The sequence below is a fragment of the Canis aureus genome, chromosome 23, assembly GCF_053574225.1.
Source record: "Canis aureus isolate CA01 chromosome 23, VMU_Caureus_v.1.0, whole genome shotgun sequence".
Classification (NCBI taxonomy): Eukaryota; Metazoa; Chordata; class Mammalia; order Carnivora; family Canidae; genus Canis; species Canis aureus.
In genome coordinates, this window is record NC_135633.1 from 10,562,527 (window position 1) to 10,584,115 (window position 21,589).

General features: G+C 58.9%; 1 protein-coding gene across 8 annotated transcripts in view; it reads right to left on the minus strand.

Annotated features, from left to right (window-relative positions):
- The window catches only part of KCNC1 (potassium voltage-gated channel subfamily C member 1), a 43,344-nt gene extending 23,721 nt beyond the window's left edge, over window positions 1-19,623 (minus strand). For 7 of the 8 annotated variants that reach the window (XR_013361942.1, XR_013361940.1, XR_013361941.1 and 4 more), the window contains exon 1: window positions 18,409-19,623. Coding sequence is in view for 4 of the 8 variants with exons in the window: in XM_077866298.1 (XP_077722424.1) it covers window positions 18,409-18,978 (570 nt within the window). In the remaining 4 variants the exon portion in view is untranslated. The remainder of the gene's footprint in view (window positions 1-18,408) is intronic. The other variant, XM_077866294.1, reaches the window with a different exon arrangement.
- Between the last annotated feature and the right edge of the window lie 1,966 nt (window positions 19,624-21,589).

Genomic DNA, 21,589 nt, shown 5'->3' on the forward strand with positions numbered 1-21,589 from the left:
CCCCTTAGCGATTCACCTAGTTTCCAGGCTTAAGTACCATGGCCTATTCAAATATCACTGGACACTCCTAAACGTCTACCTGCAGCTCAGCCCTCCTCCTGAACTCAGGACTTCAGTGTCCAACTCCTCAGCATCTCCAGGTGGAGGTCTGGTAGCACCATCTCCAACTCAACGCGCCACCTGGGGTCCCGCGCCGCCCCCACTGCCCACTGCCTCTCCATCGCATGAGACGGCAACTCCATCCTTCTGGATGCTCTTGCCCCAGACCGTGACACCTCACATTTCATCTGTAAGGAAAGCCCGCTGGCTAAGCTTGAAACAAATCCAGAGTGAGCACTTGCCCAGCACCACCCTTCCTACCTCTGTCCCAGCCACGGTCAGTCGTTTCCCCTGGGTTATGGTAAGATCCCCTTAACCGGTCTCCCAGCTGCCACTATTCCTGGGGCTCGAGAACTATTTTCAACTGAGCAGCGTGATGATCCTTTTAGCATCTAAATCTGCTTGTGTCATTTCTCTGCTCAAAACCCCTGCACAGGCTCCCCATCTCTCTCAGAGGAGAAGCCAAGGTCCTCACGTTCCATGCAGCCCCTACGTGATATGTCCTGCCCTGCCCCTCCTAGCTCCTCTCCTGCTGCTGTCCCCTTCGCTCGTTTCAGCCACACCCGCCTCCTCAAACATGTTCCTCCAACATGCCAGACATACGCCTGCCTTCGGGCCCCCGCACTGGCTGTTCCCCCCGTCCAGACGCCCTTCCCCAGGTATCCTCAGAGCTCATTCCCTCGGGATCTCCTGGGGCTTACTCAAAGCCAGCACCCCCACTGATCTGAGCTTCCTCCCTCTACCTCCCCTCACAGCACAGACCATGTTGGAGCACTGACTTCCCCAGCTTTACTGAGGTATAATTTACATCCAGTCACATTCAGCCAGTCCAAGCGTCCAGCCGGTTGAGCGTTGGTACTTCACGCTACCTGATTTACTTCCTTCTGGTCTTTATTGTTGGTCTCTCTTCTGCCTTAGAATGCAAGTTCGATGAAGTGGCTGGATCTGGGGATTGGGGTTGGCCCTGCCATCAGGCCCAGCCACATGCCACACACCAGTAGGGAAAGAGGGGCCGCTTTTTCGGGGACCAGGAGCACAGTTTTCCTTCTATGGGGAGGTCATGGATATAGATCCTATATATGCTGGTCTCCATCCTTCTATCTATGCAATGGGCACAGCAAAGTTGGCCCCTTCCACCTCCTTAGGAAGTGACCCCTCCTGTGGTGCCCGCCTCCCTTCATCTGTATGGGCAGTGTGCACAGTCACTGATGCGCCCATGCAGCATCTGCATCTACCCCGGCAATGTACACAGACACTGATTTCAGAGTCGTGTTTACACCGGCATGGACCACACTTCCAGCAGATCTATGTGTATGCTGGTAAAAGGATAATCTTTGTCTATGCATCTGTGACTCATCTGGTCACTAATCATCCACCTCCATCCTCAGCAGCTTAATCTCCACAGAGATTATTTGTCGTGCTGGCAATGGGCACCATGATTGAGAACAGATTCAGGTCTACACTGGCAATACTCATTGACAGCAGATACGTGCCTATCCTGGCTGCAGGCACAACCATGTCCGTCTTTCGACAATGGGCAAAATCAGTAAAGACCCAAGTCCCCACTGGCCTCGAACATGTGTGACTGAAGGAGAGTGGACACGAGGGCAAGAAGGTTCCTGTTCAGGGGGGCTGGTCTGGCTGAAGGCACTCATGGTGGAGCGCAACAGCCTGAGGCCTGCCCAGGGGACATGACTGGCGAGGGGGTGCGGAATTCAAAACCTGCGTGCCAGCACTGGAGTGTGGCAGTTGGAATCCGGGATGCGTGGCAAGGAGATGAGACCTTGTCTATTCCCAGCGCCTTGAGATCACTCAAGGTGAGGAGAGACTCAGGCTGTGTGACTCCCGGTGCCACCCGCCCCCTCCCCACCCCACGCCTGGGGCCAGGCCCAGCCAGCCTGGGCTTAAAAAAAGCACCAGGAAATGTCACTTTCTTTTTGAGGAGGTGCGATGGGAGGAGATGGCCCAGGCAGTTTAGCTGCCGGCCTATTCAAGGGCTGGGAATGGTGACAGCACCCTTAAAGCCTGAAGCTTGCTTCCTACCTCCTTCCCAGGCTGGACAGAATTGCCACCCCTTCCCTGCAAACAGAGCCCCGCCTACTGCCAGTCCAGGGCCCCAGCCTGCCTGATGGTCCGATGGCCCAGCCGGGCCCTGGCTGGTGCTGCAGGACAATTGTCCAAACGGGACCAGGCACTGCCCCCGGTGGGGCCACTTCCCCATCTGCAAAACGGGCAGGGGGTGCGCCCAGACAGCCTGGAAGTCCTCCTGTACCTCTAGGATCTCCCTGTTACCCACAGGAGTATCTAGATCCTACTGGAGACACAGCCTGGCCGAGAGACAAGTGAGGGTGGATGCCTTCGCAGAGGAGAAAGCTCCAAGGACATCCAACCATCCATTGATGCAGCTTTCAGTGGTTTGTTCATTCATTCAATCATCAAATATTTACTGAGAGCCTATTATATACCAGGCACTGCTTTTCACAATCACTTCCAGAAACGACAGCTTTAAACAAAGCTCCCAGCACAGAGCTAGGCACAGAGTAGGTACTCAGGAGGGAGGATACAGACATCTACCATGTACAGTCACTTATCCCCAGCCAGACCCATCCTAAGCACTCATATGCACCCCGTCTCACTGACCCCAACCCCAACTCTAGATCTGTACTGTGGTTGCCATCCCAATTTTATGGAGAGGGAAACTGAAGCATGGAGAGGCTAAGTTGCCCATAATCATGAACCTGGGAGGTGATGGGGTTAGAATTGGAAACCCGGCTTTGTCTGACTGCAGAACACATGCTCTCAACCCTTTCCTGGCTCTTCAACAAGCATTTGCTGAATGAAAGCCTGAGTGAGTGAGTGAGACTCTGTGTTGGTGCAAGTACAGGTCCATGCGTGTCCAGGGCCACCGGTATGCATGAGTGTGGGGAGCATGTGCATGCAGATGTTTGTGTGTTTGCATGTGGAGCTTTTTTATGGAAAGCCTTTCCCTTGTTGTCTTGGTCTTGCGTGTGCTGGAGCTATACTTAGCTGCAGCCGTGACTGTAATGAGCGGTTAGCGGCGCACCAGGCACTCTCATTGGGACCTGGTTTCCCAGGGAGATCGCTGGGGCCAGTGTATATGTGGGGGGTGCAGCCTGGTGCTGGGGAATGCTCTGGGCTTTGGGAGGGAGCCTGGAGCTCACAGCTCTGTGCCTTGTGCAAATGAAGGTCCTTAGCTCCAGCTGGAGGAATCTGCTCTAGGCTAGCACCATCCAAGCCTGCCAGGGTCCACTACTGGCCACCCTTGTCTGTGGTCCCTCTGCTAGCCCTTGCTAGGTAGTTAAAATGAAAGCGTTGGAGCTCACGTCTAGAGCCTGGGACTGATGACAAAAAGCAGTGGAGAGGCAGTGCATCTTGGTATACCTGAGCCAGGTGACTCAACAGGGCCTGCTCCTCAGCCAGGAGAGGGGCACTGTCCCCTCGTGCACGTCCTGTCAGAGCTATCAGAGGGGCTTGCTCATGGAGGCTGGGGACCTAGGGCAGACGAGTGGCCTCCCTACCCCAGGACAGATGGAAATCACAGGTATGCTCCGTGCAGCCCTGGGTTCTGAGGCCAACCCCCCACTTGCTGTCTGCCCTCCAGTGGCTACAGGGAGTCTGGAAAACCCTGGATCTTGAGGCTTCCCCTTCACCTGGCTCTGATTGCAACTTCTTTCCAGCCTGTCTTGGGGCTGCTCCATCAGAGCCTCTCACCTTTGAGAGTGGGCTAGTCTCCCAGGCCAGTCCCTGTGCCCAGGCCCAGGCTCCCTCACTCAGCAAACCACCCACCCCTACATCTGCAAACCTACTTTCTCCACTCATGAGCTAGGTTGGTCCACCCTGCCTTCCACATTGATGTCTTCGGCTTCCCAGCCCTCTCCTCTAGGGTGTTTCCATTCAGTGAGAGGTGAGACTTCCTTTCCTGCCGTGAAGCCAAGCAGCTAGAAATGTGTCCATCCATCCTTACAACTGTCCATTTGTTCACTCATACACCAAGGTACCCACCTAGATGGGTGTCCATTCATACATCCTTCCTTCCATCCATTCATCCACATCCAGCCATGGACTCATCTTTTCATCCATTCTTTCATCCACTTGTCCATCACCCATCTGTCCATCCAACCACCTCATTCTTGACCACAGAACCTTAGTATAATAGAGCAGAAAGGAACATGGCACTGCTGTAGTTGGACTGTTCAATTGCCGGAAGAAGACCTGGGGATCTAGTCCTTCCACTACTTGCTAACTGGATGGTCCATATAAACAAATTAATCTCTCTGGGCCAGTTGTTCCTTCCTCAATAAAATGGGGATGCTATCTCATCCTTCTACCTCACAGGGATGTGGTGAACTATGCCACTTTAGCAAAGATTTATTGATTCCATATTATGTAACCAGAACTATCATTCTTTGGCTGGTCCTTATCCTCAAAGAGGCTGCAGCTGAGTTGGGGAGATGTGTAACCTCAATAGGGCAGCTGGGTCAAGGGCAGGCAAAGCTCTCTGGGAGAGGAGACTGTTCGGGAAGGAACAGAACAGGCAAAGGCAGGAGGCAGGGGAGCTACACAGCTAGGTGAATGGTTCACGTACCTGGAGGCCAGGGGTGGGTGGTCTGGAAAGACAGGTTGGGTGGGATTTTCCAAGGGTAGCACAATAGCATTTGGGAAAGACCATGGACATGGAAAGACTCGGCCAGTGGGTACAGACCATGGCGATTCCTTACTCTGAGGCTTTTCCTCAGGTCCCCAAACTGCCAGACAGGAAAAAAATATCTGCTTGGTGACAGCCGGGCCTTGGGAGACACGGTTCCTGCCGCCTAGAAGAGAAGCCAGTGCCTGGCATTTCTGACCTTTGTGCCGCTAAATATATCATTGGTGACAGTGGTTCATGCCCCTGAGGCTGTGGGGCCACGGGACAAAGCTTCCACAGCTTGCTTCCTTGTCCCTGTGGCTCAGCCAGGGCCTCATGATGCCAGCTCCCCCCAGGGCATCCGAACCAAGTAGCCACATACAATCCCTGGTCGGCGTGTCTCGTGTGCTGGGCATGATGCTTCAGGCTTTGCCCTCTGAGACGCATCCCCATTTCGCACAGGAGGGCCCCCTGCCCAAGCCCACACAGGCCCAGCCAGGTCCAAGGCCTGTACTCTCGCCTCCTCCTGTCCCCTCCTCACACTTCCCCTGCCCTTGAGACAGCGGTCTCCTCTGGCACACATGGCCCTGCTTTGAACCATATCTTCTCCCTCACGCATTATCTTTCTGTCCCTGTCTTAGTGGATCCTGCAGCCCCTGAGAAGTAAGTGGCACCACTATGCACAATTCATAGATGAGGAAACTAAGGCCCCCAAAGACAAGCGCCATCCTCCAGGGGTGTGTGCTGGTCAGGCGCCAAGGTGGGAGCTCCCATGGCGATACGGGGAGGAGCACACGGCCCAGGGCCGGCCCTGAGCAGGTGCCAGCCACGTAGGCTGCCAAGAGCCCAGCCCTCATCCCAGGGCTCTGGTGGCTCCAGGTGTCCCAGTGGGTGACCGTGTTCCTCACAGCTGCTAAGAGAGCCCCTGAGGCTGAGCATAAAACATTAATCTCTAAGTGGTAAGATGATGTTGGCCCTGGCGGGAGGCCGTGATCTAAAATCTGTTCACAGTCCTGCCCTGGTGATAAGACACAAGGGAGTCACACTTCCCTGCGCTACCACCCTCATGGGCAGAGAAGATCCCTGGGGAATCACCGAAGCCTCCTGGTGACAGCAACCCCTTCTAGACATTAGTTTCATATTCTCAGAACTCCCCAGTTAAGTGGGAAGGCCAGTGTCTGCAGAGCATCCTAGAAAGACGCCTCGTGTGCCAAGTGGTGGGAATGACAAAGCATGACTCGAACCCCTGTGTTGTGCCACATACTGTGCTGAAGAGCTTTCTGCACCTTATCTCATCAGGTTCTCATGGGGGGACTTGAAGTGGGAACTCCTGGTATTCCCCCCCTTTACAGCTGAGTTGGCTGAGGCTTACAGAGGTCACACAGCTAATCATCAGTAGAACCAAGTTTGGACCCATAAACACTCCACTAACCATCTTTCTCAGCCCAACTGGGGTGAGAAGTGGGTAAGCCACCCTGGGGGGCTATGTGGATGGAAATTGCTCCCAGAACCTTTGTCTGTAAGGGCCCTTTTCCTCTGGCTCCCGCACCATCTTCTCCCTCAGAGAACAGCTTCCCCCGCAGCCTGGTGGCTGCCCTGTGTGGCCCCACAGACTCCCCCCGGGCACAGCTGGCCTTTAGGGAAAAGACAGAGGCCCCCCATTATGGTGAGGCAAGAGCCTCTTCCTTGAGGCCCCTGAGGCCATGAATGGGGAGTAGAGGGGAGGAAAGAGGACAGCAGTAGAGATAGAAATGTGGCCAAGAGCCAGGCTAGCACACCCAGAGAGCCCATGGGGCAAGACCCTACTGCCAAGAGCCCAGTGGGGCTGTGGGGAGCTCTGCTCGTCTCCTTCTGTCCTACCCCTGTCTCGTGGCTCTCTGAGCCCAGCCCTGGACATTGGCCCAGGCACACATGCCTACTCAGGGCTTTTGCGTATCTCATTGCCTCTGTTCCCTAGACGTCACAGGTCTCCCTTCCTCCCCTCCTTCAAGTCTTTGTTGAAACATACCTGCTTGGAGGGGCCTTTCCTGCCCCACTAGTCGAAGTCCTCACCCCCAGCACTCCTCGGGCCCGACCCTCCATCACATACCTCACCACACTCCTCACCACCTGACACACTATATATTCATGTATCCGTTTGTTTCTTTCTCTTCTCACTGCACTAGAATGTAGGTTCTTGAGGGCAGGAATGTTTGACTGATTTGTTCTTTGCTCTATTCCCAGCTTCTAGAACAGTGCCTGCCACCTAGTAAGCGGACACTCAATAAATATTTGTTGAATGAACAGATGCACAAGTGAAAGCTCACGAGCAGCCCCTGGCCAGAACCCCACAGACCGTCTTCAGGTGCAGAGTAGGGCTGTAGGGAAAGAAGTCTCTTCCTGCTCGATGAATGGAGAAGGGAAGAGGTAAGGGGGGGCACATCATGAGCAGGCGGCCAGGGGCTTGTGGGCAGGAGCAGAGCCAGAGAGAGGCAGGAACAGGGCTGCCAGGCTAGTAAGGGGAAGGTCTGGACCCGGTCAGGGTAGAAGGGGCATCCAAGGCCGTGCCCAGGCTCGAGAAAGCTCCCTTTGGCTGCTGTGGCCCAGACCGAAGCCACATGTGAGTCCAGGCCCAGTGAAGCTCCTGAGGCCCCCTGAGCTCAGCTGTCTGGGGCTGCCCCGGCTAATATTAGCTCGTCCCCACCCGGCCTGGCGTCGGCCTGGCGGGGCAGGCCAGCCCCGGACTGGGCACCGCCCATTGGCACCGGCGGGAGCCCCAGGTCCCAGCAGCATCTAGGGTCGGCCTGGCCCTTGCTGCCCATGCTCGCTGTGCCTGCAAAGTAAGGCATTTGGAGGCCCCTGGCCACCAGCCCCCTCCACACTGGTACTCTTGCCAGCATCTCAGGTCCCCGTGCTTGGTTCCCCATCAGACACCAACGGCTCCCCTTGCCTCTCTACCCTGCCGGCAGAACTTTCCATCCTCCATCTCCCTCGTTCCCCACTACACCTGGAGAGGGGGCCAGAGCAGGGACCAGTGCCACATGACAAACAATGGGGAGACCGAGGTCCCCAGGAGGCCACGATCTGCCCGGGACGTGCAGCAGACTTGCAGCACAAAGCAAGATAGAAGCCAGGCCCGTCGGGATGACACCCCTGAAGCCTGGCCCCTGGGAGACAGACTGTACTAGCCAGGGCCCCCAGGGCCAAGGTAGGCATGGTGACCCCTGGAGAGTTATTTGAAAGGAGAGTCAGTTGCTGAAAGAAGGAAGCAGCCAGTGAACAGCTGATGGATCTTCTAGAGCCAAGCGCCAGTAAAAAGACAATAATGGAACCTACGATAATTAAGCACTTATTATGTTTCGGGTTCTGGACTAAGTGCTTAACACATTCAAGCCTCTCGACTTCCCTATGAGTCAGGTGCTATTAATATCCCTCTCGAGGTACAGACAGGTTAGGGCATTTGTCCAAGGTCACACAGCTGGGAAGTGGTGGGGCCGGGACTCGAATGCAGGCCTCCTGGCTCAAGAGGCCACGCTCCGAGGAGAGAACTGGACTCCGGGTCACATTGCCGAGTGGGGCCTCGAGGCCCACCCACTTCCAGCTGAACACATGACTGGGGCTCCCAGCAGGGGAACCGAGGACAGAAAGCATCCTAGGCTTGCCGGGGGAAGAGTCTGTGTTGACAGCCAGTAACTAACAGAGGGAAGGGGATGACGGAAGGGACGGGGAAGAGAAGGAGGTGGATGGGGAAGTAGATGCGGAGGGAGAGGGAGGGAGAGAAAGCCGGGCTGGCTTACAGGAGGACGAGAAGTGAGACTTGGGCATGTGGCCCGACCACCTGGACCTGCAAACACTGTCCCTGCCACATCTCCATCCTTGTGTGACAGCTCGTGTGTCCTGGTTTGGGAAAATAGTTCCTTAGCCTCTGAGCTCCAGTCGTGGGGAGTGGGCCAGGGGCTCACCGGGCCGAGGCAGAGTGAAGGAGGACTTAGGACCTGGCATGGGAAGAGCCTCGTCTGGCCCTGAGTGGTGACAGTGGCAGGTGGGACCTGCCCTGACTGGTGTTGGCCTCCCCCCACCGCCAGCCCTGACCAGGACACTCCAACACTCTTAGCCCGGCCTCAGCCCCTGCCTCTCCACCACTGCTCGGGGCTCAGGGATGGAGGGACGTGTTCCTGGGTGAGGCAAGGAAGAAGGGGGTCAGCCAGTAACAGGCTCAAAGGGGTGGTGCCAATGTCTGACCTAGGTCTTAAACTCTGGCCTCCGTATCCAATCCTCTAGAGAAATATTTATTCTGCACCCACTACGTGCCAGGTCCTGTTCTAGCGTCTTCTAGTGAAAGACACTGACAAACAAGGTAAATAAGTAAAACACAGTTAGATGGTGTTAATGCAAAGGGGGAAACGGGAGAGCATGAAATGAGCTGAATGACCTCCAGGTCCAGACCTGAAGCAGGTGAGGGAGAGAGTATGTGGGGGGGAAAGTGCTCCAGGTGGAGGGAACAGCAAGAGGAAGGGTCCTGAGGCAGAAGCACGAGCACTGCGCTGGTGGAAAACCAAAGAGGCCAGAATGGGGAGGAGGGGGAGAGAGAAGGGGAGATGGTAGGCGCAAGGCGCTCGTGTGGAGCCCTAGAACCCTCAGAAGGACGTGGGCTTCTCCCTGGGTGAGACGGGAAGCCAGAGTTCGCAGAGCATAGAGGTGCCTTGGTCTGACCAGCATTTCACCCCGGATGGCCCTGGCTGCGTGCGGAGAAGGAGCTGGAGGGGAGGACAGTTGGTAGGCCAGGGGCCTAGTGGTGGAGGTGATATGACGCAGTTGGGTTCCGGGGCGCCTTCAACATGGAAAGAGCGGGATTTGCTGATGCCTGAGAGAAAGGAAGGAATCAAGGATGGTGCCAAGGGTTTGGGTCTGAGGATTGACGGATGCAGTTGCCACTTACTGACCTGGGGACTCATCCCCAGGCCCATCACCCTGTGCCAACGTCTTGGGCACAAGGAAAGATCAGAATCACCCCCCTTGAAGCTCTGCCAACCTGCACACACCCATTCAGGCTTCTCTGTGCCCTGATGCTTCCCCTCAACTGGGAATGGCTGCCCGCCTCAGCACTTCTCAGAATCGAATGTGCATATGATTCATCTGGGGATCTTGTTAAAATGAAGGTTCTGAATCAGCAGGTCTCTCCAGTGGGGCCTGAACCTCTTCACATCTACCGAGTGCCCAGGTGATGTTGCTGCTGTTGGTCAGAGGACCGCGCCAAGCAGCCAGAGCCCCTGTGTCCCGGCCCCCGGTGCGGATTCTCCCTTGCTGAGCATTCGCACCCCCTGAGAGTGGAGCGAGCACCCTGAGCACCCCTGCTCCCAGATCTAGGAATCAAATTCTCAAGGGACAGAGCCCAGGGGCCTGACCTTTTGGAAGCAGCCCAGGTAATGTGAGAGTCAGCCGTGGGTGGGAATCCTCCTGCAGCCCCCAGAGCGAGCACTGGATACCCCAGCCCCACCCCACCCCGCCCCATCCAGCACTGAGGGAGCTCGCTGCAACCACCTCCACAGCGCCCCTTCACCATCGAAGTTAGCCTCCCTGCCCTGCCCCAGCCCCTACAGGCTGGCTTAGCTGCTCCTCTCTGGGTGCACCTCTCTGCAACTCCCAGAGGGCAGACAGCCAAGAAAACGACCTGGAGAAGAGGGCAAACAGGTGCCACCTGCTGGGCCTGAGCAAGCAAACTCTGAAGAGGTGGTACCCACAGGTTTATGCCCGAGTGGCCTGGTGAGCCAACGATGGTTCACAGTGGTCACAGTGGCAACTCCAGGCAGGGCATGATTACTATGCCTTGAATGAATGAATGAATGAATGAATGAATGAATGAATGAATCAATCAATGAATCAATGAATCAATGAACTAACGAATGAACGAGAGCAGGTTGAGAAAGCCTGAATGAATGTAGGAAGAAGCCCTTCAGCACCCTGCCCCTGGGCTCCTGTCTGCTTGGTGTCAGGGGCCTTGGCAGGAGAGCTCAAATGCAACCTAGAGAGGGGCTGGCCTGGTGACGTGGGAGGAGAGCTAGGGAAGGACTAGCTTGGCCCCCGTGGTGACTCTGGGAAGCCAAAGTCCAGAATTCTTTGACTCCTGGAATGTCAGACCTGGGAAGGGACTTGGTGGTCATTTGGAATGACCTCTGTATTTCACAGAGGCAAAATCTGTAGCTTGAGGGGATGGTGGGATTTGCCCGAGGGAGCCCAGGTTGTCTTCATGGCCCGGCTACAGATCTTGCTCTGGCTCAGTTGCCTGATGCCCACAACTGGGGTCTTGTCTGTGGCCTCATCTCTCCATGCACCTGGGCTGGTCCTTGATCCAGAGGGCCTGCCTGTCCCCAGCCACAGGCCTCCGAAAGCGACCTGCTGATCTCCAGCTCAAATCGTGCAAGCCTGGTGACTCCATGCCCCGCCCAGACCCTTCACTCCCAAAAGTGGTCAGCTAGGGCAGGAGCAGCCAGGGTAAGCCTTAGGGGCCTTGTAGGGTGGGTTTTCACATTCAGCAAATCTAGAAGGGATACTGCGAGAGGGAAATAGATGAGCAAAAAACCCAAAGGTTGGAATGAGGGCTGAAGATGAGGAGGCTGGGGAGGAGCCTGGCAGAAAGGAACAGCTCATGGCCAGGTTCCAGAGCAGAAGGCCTCGAATGCCGAGCTGAGGAGGAGCCAGCCTCACCCCTAGCTTCCCCCATGTATCACCTCTTGCAGGACAGCTTCCGATCCTCCCAGAGCCCTCTGCCATTTCCCTGTAGGCCCTATGGAGCCCAGGGCCTGCATGGCTAGTGGGGGACAGTGAGGCACCTTCTGAGGCCCCTCGTCCCGGTGCTGCCCACGAGGCTGGACCCCTACCTGCCTAAGCTCAGGGGTCAGAACGTGATGAGCAGGATTCCGGGACAGGTTGTGGGGAAAGGGTGTTACCTGGGGGAGGGAAGGAACCAGATGGAAACGGAAGCCTGAGCCAGGGTGTCCAGGATCCTGCGACGGCAACGGGAGGCAGCACCGAGCAGTGGTTATGGACAGAGGTCTGGTGTCTCGGGCAGCCTCGGCCGCTCCTGAGCTAAGTGACCCCAGATAAGTTACTAACCTCTTTGGGCCTCTGCAGCCTCATCTGTGACACTGGCGTGATGATCATGCTACAGTTCCATGGCAGTTTTGTGAGAATTAAATGAGAATATGTAAATGAGGCGCTTAAGACGGATACATAGTAAATGCTTTCGTAAATAGCAGCCGTTAGTATTATGATTCAAGAAAGGAAAGGGGTTCTAGAAACTCCTGCTAGGAGGATGATAAGAACAGAATTTGGGCCAACTTTGGGTTGGATGACCTGCAGACTTCTCAACCAGCTGTGCTGGGCCCCGGAGGAGGGTGTGGGGGGCAGCGGGCAGGAGGTGGAGGGCAGCTAACTGCTTTGTCTCCCTCCCTCTGGGGAGGAAATAATGGGGGTAAGAGAGCAGCATGCTCAGGTGGTATCTGGTGTCCTGTTCAAACTGAGAGCCAAAAGAAACGCAAATGGCCAGGCCCTGGGCCGAGAAGGCTGAGCCTCACGGATTCGCCGTGTGGTCTTGGGCAAGTGTCTTCCCATCTCTGAGTCTGGCTCTCCTCCACGGGATGAGGGCAGAGGTGGCCCAGGAGCACCCATCTTCTGTGACAGCCCCATGCGTGTGGAAGGCCGTCCCTCCCACCCCAGTGGTCCCCAAGAATAAGACCTGGGCAGCCAACAGTCCCAGGAGCCTCTGGGGCCCCTTCTCCTCTGGCCCTGCCCCTAGGGCAGGGAAGCTCAGGCCGGCGGCTGGCCTTGGGGCTGACGGGAGGCAGAGGCTTGAGGCCCTGACCTTTTGGTCCAGAGTGAGCACACTGGTCATGGGATCGCTCAGAATAGCCATAGCACTATATTCAGCTGTCTTGGGAGGCCCCGAGATCCCTGGCCTAGGCAGCGGGCCCTGACATGAGCCCCCTCCACACTCCCTCCCCCACCTCTAAGACAACCCGCCTGCCGCTCTCAGAAGCTCAAGCCAATCTTCCCAAAGCTTCTGGCAGATGCCAGGCCTCCCGCCCAGAGTTAAGGAGCACAGATACCTGCCTCTAGGGCATGGGAATCTAAGCACTCCCTGAGGCATGGGGAAGGTACATGAGGGTGATCGGCCACTGAGCCGAGAGTTAGAGATCTGGGTTTCTGAACCCGCCCCCCACCTGCTCACATTGGCCTTGGGAAAGCACTCCTCTCTGGGCCTCAACTGCCTCATCTGTCATTAACAGCAGCTCCTAATATACTGAGTATGTAAGAAGCTTAGAGTCTAGAGCGAGAGACAAACCAAACCAAGCGAGGCTGCTAATGAACATGTTATTACCTACCAGATAGCTTCTCTGAAGGGAAAAGCTCTCAACCCTGACCCAGGCTGTGGGGTCTGGGAAGGCATCACCGAGGAACAATGTTTCAAGCAGGGTGTGAAGGATGAAGATGTGCAGACCAGGAGGAAAGAGTGCTTCCCCGGGGCGGGGACAGCATGTGCAAAGGTCCTGAAGCAGGGGTGCATGGCACATGTAAGAAACTGAAATGAGGCCAGGGTAGCTGTTGCTCAGTGAGGAATGGGGAGGGCCAGGCCAGAGGAGACTGAGGAGGCAGGCAGGGCTGGAGGGGCCACGATAAGGTCCAGGGAAGCACTGAAGGGTTTTAAACAGGTAGGGGAATAGACTGACAGATTTGTGAGTTGAGGAGACTTCTCTCTGTGGTTGCCAAGGAGAGGGTGACCTGGAGGGGTCAGGGGCTGAAGGCAGGGGAGCAGCTGGGAGCAGCTGGGAGTCGCTGGAGGGGTGGGTCTGAGGGGAACACTGGCGGCTTGAACCAGGATGGTGGATGTGGAGACGGAGGGCCAAGGACGGAATCTAGAGAGCATGAAGTAGAATGATAATACAACCAATCGAGTGATGATAGCAACCAACATTTATTGAGTACTTGCTGCATGCCAGGCCCTGTGACTTGGGGCTCTCTACCTATCACCTCAGTTAATCTTTCATTAACTCTCTGAGGTAAGTTCTATTATTATGCCCAATTTAGAGGTGAAGGGGCTGAGAGACTGCGGCGGGGTGTCTGGGGAAGGTGCCATTTGGAGACACGAGGACTCCTGTAAAAGCATCACAGGAGGGAGAAAAGCGCCACGCGGGGGACACAGCATGTCGGGGAGCACACGGGATGGCGGCAGGGAGGGTAATGCACCAGCCTCTTCTCCCCCACTCATGGGGCTCCTTCGCCTGTTACCATGACTAGAGGTGGGGCCCCGGTGGGCTCTGGGGTGGGGGGCTGTCGCTGTCTAGAAAGTCCCTGAGAGCAGCTCTCTCCCTCCACATCTCAGAAAGACTCCAAGAGCCCCGTGTCAGCTGAGGCCCAAGGGAGGAACAGAAGTCCCTTGCGGGGCTCCTCATTCCAGCCGCCGAGTACATTTCCTTCTCCAGGAGCCGAGGAGGAGCTGGGGCTGCTCCAGGCCCCAAAGAGCCAGAGAACCAGCGAGCCAGCATCAGAGGAGAGGTGGGCAGGGGGGTGGAGGGGGCCTCCTCGGCTTGGGAACCACTGGCACCTCCTTGTCATTTGGAAGGTCAAGTGACTGTCATTTGAAAGGGGGACAGATGTCATCACACACACAGGATACTCTCTGGCCTACAGAGCAAGGACCGCCATCAGCCCTGACCTGACCCAGGACAATGTTCCTGATGAACACAGGCAAATCCTAGATCAAAGCCAAGGCCTGCGCCAGCCCCCGAGGCGGAGAGGAGGGCAGTTTCAGGGCAGGGCCGCCCCAGGCTCTGCCAACAGCCCTGGCACCTCCTCACCCTCACGGCCTTGCCTGCCGGGACTGCCGTCCCCCGCCATCTGCCTGGCTAGTTCCCACCTGCCCCCCAAAGCTTACCCTAGCATTGCCCCCTCTGGGACTCCGCCTCCTCTCGTGGCCCTCTCCACACAGCGTCACCAGCATCCTCTGCTCGAGTGTGTCCACCCCTCACCTTAGCCCGCCCCAGCTCACCTCCCCGCCCCTCACCCCCTCAGCCCGGACGCCCGGGGAAGCACAGGAGACAGGGCCCAGGGAACCGGCTGCCCTAGCTCGCATCGTCACCCCTCAAGGGGTCAGACGGGGCCTCCCCCTGCAGCCAAACAGCCCTTCCCTCCGGGGGCCAGCGAGGAGGCCTGGGGGGGGAGTGGCCTCCCTGTCTGAGCCACGCATCAACACCTGGCCTGCACCAGAGCAGGACTTCCCTTGAGGACAGGAATGAGGAGCAAAACCACTCACTAGGGCAGCTCGGGAGGACCAGGAGATCAAGGGAGCAAGCAGGAAGCTGGTCTGGAGTTTCATCTTCCTCAAGGTCCACCCACACCTGGGCAACACAGGGTCTCTGTCACCAACAGGCACCCACCGCCGCATGACACACAGAGGCTCACGCACACACAGTGTGAGCCACAGGCAGGGTCCCCCACCCCTCGTCCGGCCTCATGCACAGATGGTCTCGTGCGCACAGCCTTACACACACACACACACGCACACACACACAGCCTCACGGGCAGAGCTTCCCATGAACGATGCCACACTCGCCACACGCAGCAATACACTCACACAGTGACACACTCGCCTCAAGTTTCTCTCTCACACACACATTTCTCTTACACATACAGTCTCCCTCTCCTTCTTATATACGCACTCTCTCCCACGCTGTCTCGTTCTCACACACAAAGTCCATCTCAAAACACACAGAATCTGTCTCACATTCATGCAGAATTTCTGATACGGAGACTCACGGACTCTCTCTCACACAGGCTCACCACAAACACACATACACGCGCACACACGTGCACACACATGCACACGCTACTCCCAGAGTCTCACTCACCCATATTTTCATTCTTATCCAGCGTTTCTCACACATATGAAGAGTCTCTCACACCCACAGTGATTCCCTCTTACACAGATTCTCTCTCTCACACACACACACACAAAACACACACGGCTTTTCTCTCACGCATACATACGATGTCACACACACCCAGGATTCTGGTCTAGAATCTAGAATCAAAATTTAAATCCCGACCCACCAGTTTGAGGAGGGGGGAGGGGTGCACAAAGGTGACAGCGGCAGCAGAGCGAAGATGGAGGGGGAGGAAGGGCAGGCAGCCGCTGGTCCCTGCGCAGACGAGCCGCAGAGAGGCAGCGCAATGCAGCTAGGCCAGCCTGGCGTGCAGCAGGAAGCCTGGGTTCTAATCCAGGCCCTGCCCTCACTCAGTTCCTGAGTGCCCTTGGGCAGGTCCCTCCTCGTGGGCCTCAGTGCCCTCCTATGTCACCCAAAGGAGTTGGAATGACCCTATGACCCTATGAGGCTACTGGGAAAAGAAGGTGGTGGCACAGATGTGGGGGGTGCTTCCATCTCCACCTCCCCACTGCACCCCAGCTTTTCCCTTAGAGTCTGCTCTTCAGTGAACACTTGAGACTATCAGGACTTTTCTGTAAGGTTCCGAACACCAACAAGACCCCAAACCACACTAACTAGCCCATTTATCTGCATTGGGTGAAGGCCACCCCCATGGCTAGGAATGCCCAGTGGAAGAAGATGGACAGTGATGGGGGTGGAACGGGTCCCACACGTCCCCTGCCTATCCTGAAAGTCAGGGACACAGGCCAGAGCCCTAAGGCTGAGCCCAAGTGGTGGGGTGGGGGTATGTAGCCTCTTATTAGGGAGCCAGGTAGATGAAAGGACAAGGAGGAAGTTGGGCCTTCTCCTTCCTTCCTGGGCTGAGAAAGGTGATGGTGGTGGTGGTGGTGGTGGTGGTGGTGAGATGCTGTCCAAGGTCAAATGCAGGCTGAATGGGCAGCTGCTCTAACCCAGGCCCTCCCCCGCATGCCCCCCATCCCCAACATGTGCTGGTTCAACCTCCCAGTCCCCCTGCTCCTGCCCCTCCCCACAGCTCAGCCACAGCTCCCAGTTACATAATCCCCTGGCTACGGTGGCCTCTGTCAGGAGAGGAGAGGGGAGTGTGGACCTCTGAGGGTCCCAGTCCATTCTGGGAATGGCCGGGAGCTGGCAGCCAGTTCAGGGGAGGAGGGGTCCCAGGAGACCTGGGTTCTAGTCCTGCTTGGCCTCTAGCTCCCTGAGTGACCTTGTGTAGGGTCCTCAGTGGCAAAATGAGGGGCTTGGTTCTCTCCCTAGCCCCCCCCCCCACCCAACACACATCTATTCCAGGATTTAATGTATAAGACTCTGACCTGCACCCCCTCCCCCACGGGCTAAAACACTCAGTGTTTCATCTAAGTCACAAATCTGCCAGGCCTGTGGCTAAACACAGCCCTTTTCTTCTCAGTGCCTGCCAAGTCCCCTCCCCGCACTGATCCTCAGCCTTGACCTGCCTCCTCCCCTGCCCCGTCCTCCCCACCTTGGCTCCAGAGGGCCGGAGGGAAGGGATGTGGAGCAGTAACAAAGGGCAGTGATTTGCCTGCTGGGGGCTGGGGGGCGGGTGGCTCTGTTTTAAATTCCCAATTCTGACTCTCCCCCTCATGCTTAAGGTTCCATTCAGATCTCACAGAGCCCAGTGAATGCAAGGAGGATCTCCTCCAGGGTGGGTGGCTGCTACCAGCGTCTCCCATTTGGACTCAGTTAAGCAGCAAAGACCCTTAGATTTCACCAGACCCCCCCTCTCCCATTTTACAGATGAAGAAAGGAATCCAAAGAAGCCTCCTCGGAGAAGCCAAGGTCAGCAGCAGGGTGCCCTTCTACTCGGCATCAAGCTGCTCTCTCTAAAGGGGAGTGGCAGGTCGAGACACACCCACCTCTGACACACCTTCTTTCAGGTTCCCCCTTAAGACCCCCCCACTCTGCCCCTGACAGGTCCCAGAAGAAGCATAGGCATAAGCCCAGCGGTCCCCTCCAAAACCCTCTCCCTTTTGACGAGGAAGGACAGGCTGTGTTCCCGGGAGCAGGTCTCAGAGGGGCCGCATCACCCTCCCCACAGCCCGGGGCCCACACCAACTACCAAGCTATTAATTAGCCATAAAGATTCCCCCTTGACCATCCCTTCACAACAGCCTGAGGATGCTCCCTGGGGAGGGCTGGTGTGTCCCAAGCAGCAGACCAGGCCTCAAGCCCTCCTCTGCAGGCCCTGGCTGCCTCCGGATACCTTTTCACCCTGGAGGGAGGAAGAGCTCCCAGCTTGCCTCCCCACACCAGAATCTAAGGGCCAGTTCACACCTTCGCCGTGTGCATCCGCAAAGGCACAAATATGCAGGCATGCAGGCACTCCTGCACACTCCAACATACACGCACGCGTTCACTCATCCCCACTAACACTTTAGCCACCCAAACACACGCCAGCTTACTTACATAAATGTGCACGCGCTTCTCATACACACACACACCCATTTGTACTCACTCATATGTATTACATTTGGAAAATACAGACGCAGACCCTAGGTACCTACAAAACCAGTCTACCCTGGAAGAGCAACCGCTCTCTTACCCCCCCTCCTATTCAGGTTCTCCTATGCGCGCGCGCACACACCCCTTTCAGTTCTGACTCCCCAGGCGCCGGTTCTCGAATCCACCCCCGCCCCCGCCCCGGGGAGGCAGAGGCCCCTGCCTTCCCAGCCCCGCTCCTCTGGTGGACCGGGAGGGGGGGGCACTTACCCGCGCGTAGCGGGAGGAGTAGGGGTCCTCGAAGAGCGCCCAGATGCGCGGCTGCCAGCGGCGCCAGAAGCCGCCGGGCCGGCCGTCCGGGGAGTCGCTGAGCGCCAGGCGCTTGGTCATCTCCAGCTCGTCCTCCCCGTCGCCCGAGTCCCCGGGCCCGTCGGCGTCCGCGTCGTCGGCGCTGTTGTCTAGGGGCGCGCCCCCGAAGCTGTCGAGCGCCTCCTCGGCGTCGCGGTGCTGGCGGTAGGTCATCCAGCAGCAGGGCTCCACGTCGGTCTCGTCGATGCCCCAGAAGGCCAGCTCCTCCTCGTAGAGCGGCCCGCACACGTCGGCCGGGCAGTGCAGCTTGCCGGTGCGGTAGTAGTTCAGGATGTGCGCGAAGACGCCGGGGTGGCGGTCGAAGAAGAACTCGTCGGCGCGCGGGTCATAGTCGAAGTGGCTGTGGGCGTCGGGCTCCGCCAGCCAGGCCAGCCGCGTGCCGGGCAGCGTGCGCAGCGTCGAGCGGTACGTCTGGTGGCGCGTGCCGCCCACGTTGATCACGATGCGCTCGCTCTCGTCCCCTTGGCCCATCGCGGCGCCCCCTTAGGCATGGCGCGGCCCAGCGACACCCATGGGAGCGGCCGCCAGGGGGAGTTGGCGCCGGGGAGGGGGGCGCGGGGCCTCCTCCCCCCTCCCCCCAGCCGTCGGGGGGCACAGAGGATGGCGGCTCCGGCCGCCCCGGGAGCGACCCGAGCCCCTCGGGGCGCTTTCGGTCGGGTGCCGGTCCGGGGCAGCGTGCGCGGGATCCCGGGGGTCTCTGGGCGCCAGGTGTGGGGAGGGAGCCGGTCCGGCTGCGGAGGAGGCGGAGGAGGAGGAGAGGAGGGAGGAGGACAGGGAGGGAGGGACGAAGGGAGGGAGGGAGAGGGCCGGCGCTCAGCGGCGAGCCCCGGGAGGAGGGAAAAGAGGGTTGGGGGGCCGGGCTCCCGTCCCCATCTCAGCGGGAAAATGGAGCAATGGACACAAAGCTTTTTCTTTCTTTCTTTCTTTTTTTTTTTTTTTTTGGCGGGTGTTGGGGAGGGGGGAGGTCAGCTGCTCCAAAGGCCGGACCGAGAGCTCAGCCCCCGGAAGGGGGAGGGGAGGGGAGGGGGCCGGGAAATTCGCGCTCCGCCGTGCGGTGGTCGCCGCAGCGCGCTCGGGGCCAGGGCGCCGGGGAGATGGACGCCCGCTGCCTTCCTCCCTGCGTGGCCGGGCTGCGGCTCCGGGCTCCGGCCCCCTCCCTCTCTCCTTGCCTGGCTGCCTGCTCCCCCCGGCGGCGGGCGCGCCTGCCCGCCCGCCCGCCCGCCCTCCTCGCTCCTTCTCCCCGCCTCCTGGAGGAGATGGCGGGCCCCCGGGCAGGGGCGCCGGGGCGCTGCTCGCTGCGGCGGCCGCGGGGCGCTGCGCTCGGTGCGCTCCGCCCGGAGCTGGGGTTCGGCGGCGCTGCGCTCGGGCTCCGGCGGTGCTGAAGGGACAGCTCCCGGGCTGCGGCGGGGCTGCGCGGGCTGCGCGGGCTGCGCGGGGCCGGGCGCGCGCTCTCCGGGCTGGTTCGGTCCGCGAGGCCGGTGGGCACTGGCTCCGGTGCCTCCGCGCCCCGCGCCCCGCGCCCCGCTTCGGACAGGCGGCGGAAGGTGCCGGTCCCAGCGAGGGGGCTGCGGCGGCGGCGGCGGCGGCGCCCGGGAGGCGGGGGTGGCGGGTCCGGGCGCGGCGCGGCGAGGCCGGCGAGGCCGGGAGGGAGGCGCGGAGCGGCCGCCGCCGCCGCGACGCTGCTGCCGCCCGGGCTGCTGCTGGGCTCGCTGGCTCCCCGCTCGCTCGCGCGGTCCGCGTCCAGCCCGCCGCTCTCCGGACACGGGCACACGGCGCGCGCAGCCGCACTCGCCCCCGGAGGGAGGCGCCGCGCTGGGTCCTAAAACGCCCCGATTCCGCGCCCCCCTCCCCGCCCCGCGCGGAGCCGGCCTCCCTCAACCCCCGCGCCGGGGGCGCCCGCCCGGCCAGGCTCCTGCGGCCGGGGGGACCCGCCGACGCCCCGCCCCGGGGCAGCGCCTCTCGATGGGCGGGGGGGGGCTCCGGGCGACGTCCAGGCCTGCGCCCCCCCCCCCCGTCAGCCGGAGGTGAGAAGGGCGTGGGCACCCGTCCCTTCCTTCCAAACCCGGGACTGTGGGACCCTCTAGTGCGGTGAGACGCCCCCGCCGCCATCGGGGACACCCCGACCTGGACCGGTACTGGCGGCTCCAAGCAACCTTTGACGCCGGCCTTTCCCGCAGAACCTGGAGCCCCCTTGGTCCCGTCACAGGTCCCTCTAAGAATGGGCCCCAAAATCGCATCCTCCAAACACACACGCTGTCCCCTAAGCCCTCCCAACAAGCCAATAATCCTGGACCCTGGGAACGCCTTTCGACCCTTTACTCACCTTGGGCCCCCCATAACTCCAGGCTGACCTAGTCTCCCCGGAGGGCCACAGGCCCTGCCATACGGATCCCAGCCCACGGATCCTCCTACACTAGCTCTGGATCCTCACATGGGGGATCCCGTATGCAAAGGGTATCCTGCCCTTAGAGGTCAGAGAAGCGATTGCCCCTGCTGGCCCTGACCACTGACATCCTCCCACCGCCCCATGGGACTTCAGCTGCCCTGGGCGGCAAGCTGATGCTGAGCCTGGGAGCTGGACGGGAGCAGCTCCCGCTGTGATTCCCACAGCTTTTCAGTTTGGTCTCGGGGGTGAGGGTTACAGTTTGGGCCTGCCTCCGAGCCTTCCTGGCCCATGTTTGCTGCCAGTGCCTCAGTTTACCAAATCACTCTTTTGTTCCTTCCTTTTCCACACTCTGTCCCAGGCACAAGCGCACAAGAGACCTTGCCCTCGAGGGCCTTCTAGGCTTTTGGGGAAGTGGGCAGGTGGGCCTGAGCAGGGCTGGGGAGGTCAGGCCCAGCTCCACTGTTGGCTGCACCAGGAAAGAGGCTTATTGATCCCGGCCCAGCCCAATCGAACACAAGGCTGCCTGGGCAAAGGGCGATTTAATTAAGAAGACAGGAGGCTCTTATTTACCTGTCGGCACTTGCTCACTGTGCAGACAGCTGTCCCTCTACGCTGACCTGCAGACACAGCCGTGAGCCTGGGGACAAAGCTGTGCCTTAGACATCTCTCTCCTCACTCGGCCAGGGAAATCCCAGC